This window comes from Haliaeetus leucocephalus, unplaced genomic scaffold, assembly GCF_000737465.1.
Source record: "Haliaeetus leucocephalus isolate CR32 unplaced genomic scaffold, Haliaeetus_leucocephalus-4.0 Scaffold339, whole genome shotgun sequence".
In the NCBI taxonomy this organism is placed as follows: Eukaryota; Metazoa; Chordata; class Aves; order Accipitriformes; family Accipitridae; genus Haliaeetus; species Haliaeetus leucocephalus.
In genome coordinates, this window is record NW_010972775.1 from 23,947,691 (window position 1) to 23,960,019 (window position 12,329).

Here is a 12,329-nt window from a genome sequence, read left to right on the forward strand (position 1 = left end):
TCCCCCCCGCCGTACAGACCGGCGGACTCGCGTTCGTTCCCGGGCGCGGTGGCAGAGCCCGGCGGGACGCAGCCCCGGGGCTGCGGGAGCGAGGGCCCGGCCCTGCCCGACGCCGAGGGGCAATGCTGAGCTGGGCCCTCTGGTCCTTGGCCCCAGAGAGGCTTTCCTTGGACCTTCTGAATCGGAAAATAAATGCTCTTTCCCCTAAATTGTCCCAATAATCCCAAGCGTGACATGTCCGAGGAAAGACCCTGCATTCAGGACCCCTCTTTGCCCTGTTGCCTCGCAGCTTGTTGAGCTCGCGTTGGCTCCAGATCAGATCTGCCTGTTAGCTCTGTGGGGCGCAAGTTGCCTGTGTGTGTGCAGGAAGGCGGTTGTCTCCCTCCCTTCCACCCGCCCGTGCCCGGGACGGGCCGGGTTCCTCGCTGAGCAGCTGTTCTGTCCTCTCTTTCAATTCCAGTGTTCCCTCCATCAATCTGACCAGCTGCAAGTACGAGAGCGGTAAGTCCGAGATGCTGCAGGGTGTCCCTTTGGATCAGCCCACCGACACATGGCAAGCTCTATGGGTGTCTGCTCAGCCAGGGAGGAGTGCTGCCACCGAATTTCCACTGCACAGTTGCTTTTGGTTTAGGTATTTAGTGGTTGCAAGCGACTTGGGCCCCTGTGAAAAGTACAGTTTCTCACACTTTGGACTGAGGTGCCCTCTGGTTTAAAGAGACAGAAAATGTGCAACAGCAGTGCAAGCCCTCGACCCTCCCCATACATCTGCATTTGCCAAACATCTGCTAAGATTGGCGAGAAGGGTTTAGTTAGGGGCAGTTACAATGCAAGATCGGTACCTGTGCTTGGGGAAATGATGTGAGAGCTCTCAACTGTTTAACATAAGGCCAGTGATGGAACAGGTAGGATTGGTACCTGGAACCTCTCCCTTTGCTGTCCATCTCCTGTGACATGCTCCAGGGAGCTGGTCCCCTCTCCTGTCTTGCTCTTCTTTGCTGCCACAAGCTGTATCTTAAACGAACAGACTCCTAGCAGTTGATGGATGTTATCAGCCTATTTGCTAACAACTGTCGTAGCAGTGCAACCGCATTGGCATTGTTGAAGGTCACAGCCTGGTCAGCTGTGCGAGGAACACCGTTTTTATAAAGAGGGACAGGTGCGTTTTGCCTAAGGCTGTGCTTGGGCAGTTTGGTGACAGGAGGTGGATGGGTACCCGCAGCAGGAGGTGGTGTGGCAGCACGGGCGCCACAGGAACCAGAACCGTTTCACAACGGTGCCTAACGTGTGTTGACCTTCATCGCCTCCCCAGCCCTGTGAGAGGCCAAATTCAGAATTGGCACTTACACAAACCATCCTGGCAGCAGCCTTCTGCTCCAGAGCTTGTGTGTTCTGCTGCCAAATAACTTTTGATTTTGAAGATGACACTCATACCCTCAGAAGATTTGTATCTGCCCATGTGGTGTCAGACCCACAGCGGATTCAAGCCTGCTGTGGTTCAGGAAGTGCTCTGGGACTGTGGACTTACAGGGCTGATAGCTCCCAGTACACTTGCAGCCAGAGGCTGGGGGTGAGTTTAGCTGGGTAAAGCTTGTGTTTCTGACACCTCCTGAAGGGTCCCGCCAATACCTTGCATCTCTGAGAGTAGAATTGCAGCCTGGAGATCTTTGTTTCACACTCCGTCCCTGGTTATTTTGGGGATTTAATAACCCCTGGTACTTACATCCTCTGCCGGGCCCCTTGTCATGTGCTTGCTTTGGTACAGTGCGGCGGGCAGTATTACGCTGTGGGCTGAAAGAAGCAGGAGAGAATGAGGAGTGGACAGTGTATTGGACGGACTACTCAGTCTCTCTGGAGCGCGTCATGGAAATGAAGCGGTTTCAGGTAAATACTCCCATGCAAAGGCTGCCCAGTCGGAAGAGCTCAGGAGGGAGGGTGAGACGGGGGCTGTTAGTGGAACAGCGTGTTGCAGAAGGAAACAGCAGTGTCCCAGCTAGCACCTGTGCCCCTTCTCTGCATCAGTAGCAGAGGGCGCAGGTTCACAAGCCTTTACTTCTGTTGTGTCTCTGATACGGTGCCATTGGCAATGCTTTGGCAGTAGTGTGAATTGGAAAGCCGCCAACCCCTTTAATGTAGCATGAAATAAATGGTTCTTGATGACAAACGGCTCCCTGAAGCTGCGATATTTTAGCGAGGGAGAGCTTCAGGGCTGAGATGGAACAAGCAGATAAATCACATGGGTGAAGTTCAGATAAAGCAGCTGTAGCATAATCTTGTCCCTCAGCAGATGTTCAAGGCAACTGCAGGCCCAGCTTCCTGTTCTGCAGGCCAGTTTCTCCGTACGCGGGCTTTCCTCAGGTCTCGAGGAGGATCCCTGCTGTTGCTTTGCTGATTCTGTTTTTTGTCTGCACCTCTTTCAGAAAATCAACCATTTTCCAGGCATGATAGAGATCTGCCGTAAGGACTTGTTGGCTCGCAACCTTAACCGCATGCTCAGGCTCTTCCCCAAGGAGTACAATATATTTCCCCGCACTTGGTGCCTGCCAGCTGAGTGAGTGATACGCATTAATGCAGCTGAGAACAGGGCTATGAAATTAGGTAGTGGGAACCACTATGCTTGACAGCCAGGGCAGGGATGGGGGGCCTCTCTGAGATCTCATCGCTTGGCCTGGGCCTTCATAACCTTCCCTGGAAGGGAATGGGGTGTTGAAACACGTTTCTAGTTTCACACATCTTTAATTGCAGTTAGATTGAATTAGCCCGTGGAATGGTGTCCTCTGTGCTGTGTGGCTTGCTGCTGGGCAGACCGCGTGCCAAAGGGCTAAATCTGGGGAGAAGGACCCGCCCGGAAAGCCAAAGGGCAGCAGGCGAGTGGGAAGTGTAAACTGGTGTTTCGGTGGAAGGCCTCTCAGCGGCTCAGGGCAAATGGGAGAGGCAACTGCAGGGCAGTGTGGCAGGCTCCCTTCCCCACCGGGTGGGTCAGTGCCAGTCGCTCACCCAGGGAGGGCACAGGACTGGAGCATGAGGCAGTTCTACCCCACCGACTGTGACGCCTGTCTTCACAGCCCCCTGCACCTCTGCCATCCGCTGCAGTGGAGCACACTGATGGTGGAGGGTAGTGGGACAGCACAGGTCACTATGCTAGTACATATACAGTTAGACGTAAACCATCACCAAATTACTCAAGCTTTGGGGCAGAAGGCCTGGCTTCTCTGATCATATACAGGCAAGCAATGATAGAAACATAGCTGAAAGAGACCAAAGAGCACTTGGAGTTTGGGTGGTTGCAAGGAGACAAGATATCCAGTCTTAGACAGATTTTATTCTTACTGTTTCCTGAAGATCTCGAAGTTGGGCTCCTGTCACCTGTTCTGTAGCTGAACTTTCCTCATGGTCAGAATGATTTTCTTAGTATCTGACCTAAAGTATCTTTGCTGAAGTATCAGCATTTACGACTTCTCCTGTTTGCACTGGCCTTGGAGAACAGCAGCTTGCTGCATTTTGCTAATAGCGTGTCATGTGCAGGAAGGTGATTGCCATGTGTACTCCCAGTCTTCCCATTTCTGGAGAAGACAGACCTAGTTCTGTCATCTTTCTTTTCCAGGCTGCATTTCCTGGACTTGGATTGCTCTTGGCACTGTTTTCAGGGATTTGTCCTGTTCGCCTCTCTCTTCCCCTAAACGTGGTGCCCACTAGAGAGATGGTGGGCTAGGGCCCACCTAGGGCCAATTTGTAACTCATGTACATCAGGAATAGGTGTACTATTCCTCTGCTGCAGAAGTTTGGTCTGTACTGGCCCACAGCACCATAGTTTGAGTACCTAACTGTTATGAGAGAGAACAGAGGCTGGTTTTTTTGCAGCTTGTAACAGTTACCCCTTCCTTGCACAGCTATGGAGATTTCCAGGCCTACAGGCGTGTGAGGAAAAACAGAACATTCATCTGCAAGCCAGACAGCGGCTGCCAAGGGAGAGGTATCTTCATAACGCATAATCCAGAGGAGATCAAACATGGAGAGCATATGATCTGTCAGCAGTATATCTCTAAGGTAATGGGGACAGCCTCAAAAATACAGGTGGAGGATTGCAACCTCCATCTCTTCCAGCATCCCACATCCTCCTTGTGTCCTTTGCCCTTTGTCTCTTGTCTTCCTGGATCTGCCAGGGGCACCGGGGTGGCTGCAGCACAGCAGAGGCACGGCAAAAGCTTGCCTTTCTCATCACTGCTGAGCTGCCAAGGAAGCAAAGCAGATAGAGCAGCCAACCTTAAGGAATCGGCAGCACACCTAGCAATGTTTGCTCATGCTTGCTCCTGCCTTTTTTCTCACAGCCTTTCCTCATTGATGGCTTTAAATTTGACATGCGTATCTATGTGCTGGTCACATCTTGTGACCCGCTGAGGATTTTTGTCTACAAGGAGGGTCTGGCCCGGTTTGCCACCATGAGGTACATCGATCCCAGCAGCAGAAACCTGGTAAAAAAGGGAAGTTTCCAAAGAACTCGCATAGTATCTGTAGGTGTTAGTCCCTAATTCGTCGTAGGGGCATCCCAGACCTTAAAAAGGCAGGGACTGGTGGGTGTCATGGGACCCAGCTTTCTTCTTTCCTGTTCTCCCCTTCCTCTATACCTCCTCCTCCTCCTCACAGGAGGTATTTCAGGAGTGCCTGAAGTAGATCTGCTCCCAGGCCCCACATTTGGGCTGTTTACTGGCATTATCACAGAATCATGGAATTGTTTCGCTTGGAAGGAACCTTGGAAGGTCTCGAGTCCAACATTCTGCTCAAAACTGGGTCAACAGTAAATTCAAATCTGGTTTCTTGGGGGTTTCACCCAGTCAGGTGTTGAAAACCTGCAAGGATGGAGATCCCATGGTGTGTCTGGGCAACATTCCTACTGCTTCTTGCCTTTATGAGCATTCTCAAGTCCACGCCATTCCTTGTCTGCCTGCACTTCAGGCAGAAAAGAGGGACCTGGGGATTATCTGGTGGTAGTGGAACAGCCTAGGAGAGACAGGGAGAGGAAGGAATTGGGAAGGGAAGGTGCCAGAGTATGGCCGTGCCCACCTCCAAGCAGGAGTCTGTAACCTGTAAAATCCCAACAGAGGATGGACTGTAGTGTTGGATTGCTGTGCTACAGTCACAGGCTGCCCCGAGATACCCCAGGCTTCTGGTTATCTGCCCGCTTGACCCAGAGTTGCATATGTATATGCCCTCTCTCACTCCACTATGTGCATGTCTTGGAGACGTCTTTTGCTTTGGGTGAGTGAAAGAAGAGGAAGAATCTGCAGAAATTTGCTGCAGCTTCTGTCCTGAGGAGTCCCTTGTTTGTCAGTGAGGCCACAGTTGGAATGGCATTTGTGGAGCTGACTCCTGTGCTCTCCCGCAGAGATAAGGGCAGAGGAGCAGAGAGGGTAGAGCTCTTTTAGCTCTAACTTCTGGCTAGAGAAGGAATCACCAGCATGATTAACTCTTTGCTGCAAGTCACCGCCACAGACAAGAGGCAGAAGCAGGCGAAGTTGGTGGCTAGACTAGTGCTAATGGGGCTGTTTCTATTTATGCTCTGTGGTTAAGAGTAAATGAAAGTATCTTGCTGTTCCTCTCTCAGGATGATATCTGCATGCATTTGACCAATTATGCTATCAACAAACATAATGAAAACTTTGTCCAGGATGACATGACGGGCAGTAAGAGGTATTGTCTTGTCCATGTACCCCAATGCCCTGTGCACATCCTGCAGGAAAGCTGCACTTGGGACACTGGTTTACTTCCATCTTTCCTGGGGCAAACATGCTATCACAGGTCAGTTCTTATCATCTCCTGTCCTCCACACAGGAAACTGTCCACCCTGAATGCTTGGATGACAGATAACAGCTACAACACAACAAAACTCTGGGAAGATATTGAAGATATTATTATAAAGACTCTTATTTCAGCTCACCCTGTTGTGAAGCACAATTACCAAAGCTGCTTTCCGAACCACACGACTGGCTGTGCCTGCTTTGAGATACTGGGTTTTGACATTTTGGTAGACAGAAAGTTGAAGCCCTGGCTGCTAGAGGTGAGGAAGGAGTCTCCTCCTGTGTTGAAGCAACTCTGGAAGCAGCAGACAGCCAAGAGCTGGCTTGTCTGGGGAATGCTCCAGAACAAGGGGTGGTGGGAGGGACAGAACTCGTTTGATTAAAAAGGGCCACCTCGTTCACAAAATTGAACAGGCTATGAAGACAAGTAGCCAAGCAACCTGCTGTAGGCTAAGCGGGATCTAAGAACCTGTTCCCTGTACACCCTCTCTAACAGCAGGGAGTTTCCTGAACCTTAGGACTCCTTGACCTGTAACAAGCGTCTTGAATTTATGATAGCTGCCCCATGCCTATAGTCCTGTGGGGTGTGGGATTTGAATGACCTGTGGCGCGGATGGGCATTACATTGCAGAAGGACAGAACCAGCTTCTGCCTGCAGCCTCCTGCTTTCTCTTGCTGTTACAGGGAAGAACATCCATGGAAAGTGTGTGGGGGAGCAGACTGGGGGCCAGCAAGCTGGCTGCTGGCAGCACTTTCTGGGAGCTGGGACTTGCCAGGTTAGATTAGCTGCTTGTTTTGGCAGGTGAACCACTCTCCCAGCTTCACCACGGACTCTCCCCTAGACCGTGAGGTGAAGGATGCTCTTCTCTGTGATACCATCAACCTGATAAACGTGCATGCCTGTAACAAAAGGAAGGTGCTGGAGGAAGACAAACAGCGGGCAAAGGAACGGCTCCTCCAGGGCCATCAGACTCTCCGTGCATCCAGGTATTGCTCTTCCCCACAGTGCTGCACATCCCCAGTGAGAAAGGATGGGGCATGGCAGAGCAGGATAAAACCAAGGCTAGCTGGCTCCAAATTAGAGCTCCCAGAGGCCGTGGCACTATACAGCCTCTGGGAAGAGCTCTCCCAAGCCATCTGCATCCTGCAAGGAAGAGCCAGGGCTCATCTCTTGGTGCTAGGAGATCCGAGACACCTGGTGCTCTGGGCCCTGTACAGAGTCATCCCCATTGAGCTGCGTCTTGCTTGTCACGTCTGTCAGTGCCGATGGGCAGTGCTAGCATCTGTGGGCTCTCAGTGAAGCTCGCAGGATGGACAGCAGCACTGCTTCAGGGACCAAGAGCACCCGGGGGCATGGGGCCCTTCTCCAGAGAAGGGTTCCTTTCTCAGGGCTGAGGGTTTCCCCCCCTTCTCTGGCTGCATGTCCTTTCATGAGGCCATGTTAGATTAGCCTGCTGCCCGGGCTTTTCCTGCCATGCAGGGTGAGGCAGGAACTGCCTACAGCTCCCATTTCAATTAGGAGACCTGAGATCACTCTGGGCTGGAGACGCTGAGTGTGTTAGCCCTGCGTTGTGCCTGCGCCTGCAGCCTCGGCTGCTCTGAGCTCCCTGCTAGCGAGGAAAGCTCCCAGCAGCATGCAGGGTGGCAGATACGCCTTGAATAGGCCCATTTTAACTGAACTTCCCTTGTAACTGGAGTAGTTGGGTGAAAAGGCTGAGGGGCAGGGTGTGAGCCTGGGTGGCAGGGGACAGATCTGTAAATGCTTCACCAGCACTCTACAGGGAGAAGATGAAGTGTGGGTTGTCTTGGTTCCTTGCAGTGCACCCATGTGAAACAGGCTCCCAAACGGGGAAAGACAGGGGAAGGTGCTAGCTAGGCCCTTGTCCCTCAGCCAGGACAGCACCTGGATCCTCCTATCACAGCTCCCTGCCTGTGCTTTCTCCCGGTTTGCAGACGCGAGGAGTTAGAGAGCAACCAGGCTGCCTGGCTGTCCCAGGCAGAAAAGTACGAGAACTCACACCTGGGCGGTTACCGGCGCATTTATCCAGCATGTGGAACAGAGAAGTATGAGCCGTTTTTCAAGCAGAGTGGCTCCCTCTTCCAGGAAACAGTGTCATCCAAAGCACGAGAGGAGTGTGCCAGGTACACTGCCCCTGTGGAAAACCTACTCCTCATAGGGCTGGCATAGAGACTGCTTGCTTATGATCCCTTCTTGGGAGCAACTCTGCTGCTTACAGATGTAAGCAAGCTAGTGAGAGGTGGAAGGGAAGGAGTCTGCATGTGCTGTGTCACCATAGCAAAGCAACTTCCTTTTGCATGTAGCCTTGAGAGGCAAATGCAATATTCCATTGACTTTTGGACTCTGGCAGCACCATATCGCAAGTGTCCTCCACCCTTCTGGCCGGCACAGCCTAATTCAAGGGCATTTCTCACAGCGGTGAGAGTCTCTTTTTATTAAAAGCACTCCTGGCCTATTTCTTGGCACACTTCTATTATAGTCTATTCCCTACAGAACTTCTGACTGCAGTAAAATGTCCTCAGATTGAAGGCTTCGTAATAGCCTTTTGCTATTATGGCTCTTCTCGTACCAGTGACTAAGACTACTGTTGTATGGCAGGCAGCAACTGGAGGAAATTCGCCTGAAAAAAGAAAAGTTGGAAGCCATTACCAGGAAGAAGAAAACAGAGAGGAAAGAAGACCTGCATGGAGAGTCAGCTGGGGACAAATCCCAGATCTGTAATAAAACCACAGCTCCTATGACCCGCCTCACATATAGAAGCACCAGGATGTGGGATAGAAAGGTACCTTGTTTTGTCAGTGGCTGTTCACAGGGCTCTCAAAGGCAATAACATAGCTCTGGGAACAGTGCTGGGCCGTGGGTGTCTCCCAAGGAACAGGACTACGAGGTTGGACTCCCCTTCATGAAGTCCAGAGAGTTGGCAGCTTGTGCTGGGAGGTACTTGCAAGCACCGCTGTTGTCGCCTCCCTGCTGTGGCTCCCACCAGGATCTTCATCCCACTCCACCTCGAAGTCTGTAATTCTCCTTAGGGCTCGGAGCAGTCTGTGGCTTTGTCTCCCTTGCACATTACTACAGCTTCAACTTTGCTGTAACTCAGGTGTTTCCTTCCTAAGCTACGGCGCATGCAGTACGACTCTATGCAACCCCAGGATATTGTGGAAGATGAGGAGAAGAAACGAGTAAATGCTCTTCTGCAACGTGAGAACCTTATCCGAGGCCTGGGCATCATAGATCAGCTCTCCCAGCTGCTCCCCGCAACTGACAGACCAGCTGACACCCAGAAATCCTGCACTGTTATCCCCAAACACCAGGTAACTGAAGATTGCCCAGATCCATCCTGCAAGGCCAACACAGGAGAAAGTCATTCGCGGGAGGATCCTGAGGAATGAGCCATGGGCATTGAGCATCTCCGGTGTGGCTCAGTTAAATGAGATCCAATGTAGCATCTGGGTCTGTGGGTTTTCATACAGTTACTGACTTTTTCCCTTTCGAGTGGGTGCACTGGGGCTGTGCCAGTCAGCTGTGTAGAGCCCCTGAGCACCCTTCCCCAGAAGACCCCTCTCCCCAGTATTCCAAAGAACAGACCACAGCGATACTGCGTTTTGGACACTGCTGTCCCCAGCACACAGCTTAGTGTGAGCTACTGCTTCAGGGCAGTAGTGCGATTCTAGCTGAATAAAATGAATTCCTGCGTAGGCTAGGAGCATGGTAAAGGAGTGCACGCAGCAAAGAGGGCCTGAAGGGAAGCATGGGGATGTCTTAAAAAAAAAAAAAAAAAAAAAAATCACTAAGTGAATTCTGCACTGCAAACAATGCCTCTCCCTAAACATCTTGCCTTCTACATTACACCATTCCCCACATGGGGAAGGTGACCAGTTAGTGCATGTGCCTAAAACCCCAGAGGGCTCAGCCCTCAGTCTGGGGCTCCCCCTTCAGAGTCATCCTTGCTCTGCCAGAGCACACTACAGTGTAAACCCTCAGCACTGCTGCTGCTGCATCCCAGACAGTCTCAAGGCACACAGCTGAGGAAAGCTGGGCTTCACAGAGAATTACACCAGGGGAACCAGGGTTGGGACCTAGAGATCTGCATGGTTGTCTCAAACTGAGTCTTGGCTGCCACGCCAATTCCCAAACCGGGCTACTGGTCTAAAACCAGACGAGGAAGCCCACAGTCTGTTACCTGTGGGCTCCATTGGGTGACAAGGGCTGTTCTGGAGCACTGAGGGTGGCTGTCGCCTGCTGTGTCGGGGATGGGCTACTTCTGGACCTGCGATTCATTAAAAACTGTGCAAGGTCCATTGCCTCTTCCAGTGGCACCCCATCTGTTTCCAGAAAGGGGGCCTGCTCCTGGCTGGAAGGGTGACGTACCTCAGGGGGATGCAGACAAAGTCAAGGCACCAGAGCTGTAGGAATTATTCAGGACCTAGGAGTCTTCTAGTACCTTAGGAGAAATTGGAAATAGTCCATTTAATTTAACAAACTAAGTCTAAGATGGGATTTGATCTGTAAGAACTAATGGCAGCTGCCTTTTCCTCTACCAAAGCAGAACGGAACATGAAACCCAAACTCTGCCTAAAATCTCGCTAATTTTTTCAACAGTGAAGGATTATTTGGGAGTGGGTCAGATCCTTTATCGCTGAGTCTTCCCAGCCTGCTCTGGCATGTCTTTACACAAACCCTGCTCCAGCTCAGCCCACTGTTATGGGCAGAGGATGAGTGTCTCAGCACTGCTGCAGGCAGATCAGGCAGGCAGCTGCTGTGACCCCTTAGATGATGTTAATCTGGGACAGTGACTGTGCCATGCCTGGGAAGAAAGTGCAGGGTGACGCTTTACTGAGCGACCATAGATAACTAGAGAAGACTTTTCCTTCCTGTCTCTTGCCAAGGCCTCCAGAGCTAAGCCGCAGCTGCTTTCTTTCCTTCCAGCCACAGTTTCTCTGGGAGGCGCCTGGGGGCCAGGAGACCCACTGCTTAACAACGCACAACTCCCTCTCACTCCTGGGAGGTCCAGTCCGATCTTCGGGACGGCAGTTCATACACAATGCCAGAGCCAACACCGAGCTGCCAGCCATCCCAGGCTCGGATCCTGCTGCCGCAGGCACCCTCTCCATTCGAGGCCAGAGCATCCCTTGCCACAAGCGGGGCCTCTGGGCACAGGACACAGGCTGGCTGCGGGGCCAGACAGCACGGATGGCAGCAGTTACCCAGCCCTGCACCAAACCCAAGAGGCTGCAGGCAGGAGGCCAGTGGCTCCCTGGCACTGGAAACAAGGCTGAAGGCTGTGAGTATGCATTACCTTCCTTTGGCTCTAAGTGGCTGCCTCGTGGAGGCTCAAGTCAGTGAGCCGGAGCCATGGGCAGACACTTGGGAGCTGTGGATGTTCCTGGCCTTGCTGGGGTGGGAGGAACGGGTGGGATGGATAGAACTCAGAGTCCCTGGGGTGCTCAGGCCCTGTGGAGGTGACACCGCACTCTTCTCTGGGAACTGGTGACCGCTGGAAGTCTCTGCCCGAGGCCGGTAGCGTCCCATTTGCTGGGGCAAGGAAGAAAGTGGGTGGTTTCCCAGGACCAAGGGTTGATATGCTGGGATGGGGAACGCGAGAAGCCCGAAGTACTTCAGAGTCGGGTCAGAAGCGCAGCAGACAGGACAGCCAAAGGGGCACGTTAGCTGTGGGATATACGGAGGAGACACGTGGTGATGCAGCACGGCCCCCAGCCTCTCCCCAGGCCTCCCTCCCTCCCTCCCTGCTGCTCCCTGCTGCCCACGTCCCCTCCAGAACTACACCCACGCTCCCACCACCCACACCTTCACCCAGCTCTGCCCACCTCCCCCCCTGCTCCCCCACCATTGGCTTAGGCTGTTGGCAGCCTTAAGAGCAGGGAGGAGCAGGGGCAGGGCCCAGCACCATCACAGAAGGTGGCAGCAGGCTGCTGACACACAGAGCTGCCGGTGTCTGCCTGCCCCCCATATCTGCCTGTGCTCTTCCAGGTGAAGGTGGCAGGCTGTCCTTCCACACAGGCAGCTGTCACCCGGGGTCCCCAGCCAGCACGGGGAATGCCACCGCCAACGGCACCTTCACCCGGGGTCCCCAACCAGCACGGGGAATGCCACATCCGATGGCACCTTCAGCTGTGCTGCAGTCCAGGAGTAAACCATCTCCTCTGCCACCCACGTGCAGAACACGTGTGCCTCGCACCGTGCTGGTGCGTCGCACGCTTGCAGCGTGAAAAGCACAGGTAATGTGGCAGAGGGGACGCCCACGCTCGGCCTTCCTCCCTGCGGGTGCTCGCCGAAGAACCACGGCTGCTGGACGGGGAGGGTTGTCCCAGCCAGGGGCCGGTTGTCTGCACCCCCTGACTGGACTCTGGGCCCCAGCCGGGCTCCCACTGCTGCGCACCCCCGGGCAGCACAGCAGCTTTACCGCTGCCAAGCCGTGGGCTGGCACCCCCCTCGGCAGCAGCCGAGCCCCCCGGGAGGCTGCCCCGCTGCCTGCCCGTCGTGGGCCCCTCGTCCCCCCG

The 12,329-nt window shown here is 53.4% G+C and overlaps 1 protein-coding gene across 1 annotated transcript in view; it reads left to right on the plus strand.

The window, feature by feature from the left end:
• GDPGP1 (GDP-D-glucose phosphorylase 1) overlaps positions 1 to 12,038 on the plus strand; it is a 13,767-nt gene extending 1,729 nt beyond the window's left edge. The window contains 14 exon segments of the mRNA XM_010572330.1: positions 18 to 94; positions 367 to 501; positions 1,763 to 1,881; positions 2,418 to 2,548; positions 3,888 to 4,044; positions 4,326 to 4,469; positions 5,600 to 5,685; positions 5,827 to 6,052; positions 6,595 to 6,779; positions 7,746 to 7,934; positions 8,410 to 8,634; positions 8,909 to 9,122; positions 10,738 to 11,092; positions 11,800 to 12,038. Of these exon segments, the coding sequence (XP_010570632.1) occupies positions 18 to 94; positions 367 to 501; positions 1,763 to 1,881; positions 2,418 to 2,548; positions 3,888 to 4,044; positions 4,326 to 4,469; positions 5,600 to 5,685; positions 5,827 to 6,052; positions 6,595 to 6,779; positions 7,746 to 7,934; positions 8,410 to 8,634; positions 8,909 to 9,122; positions 10,738 to 11,092; positions 11,800 to 12,038 (2,482 nt within the window).
• Positions 12,039 to 12,329: the final 291 nt, after the last annotated feature.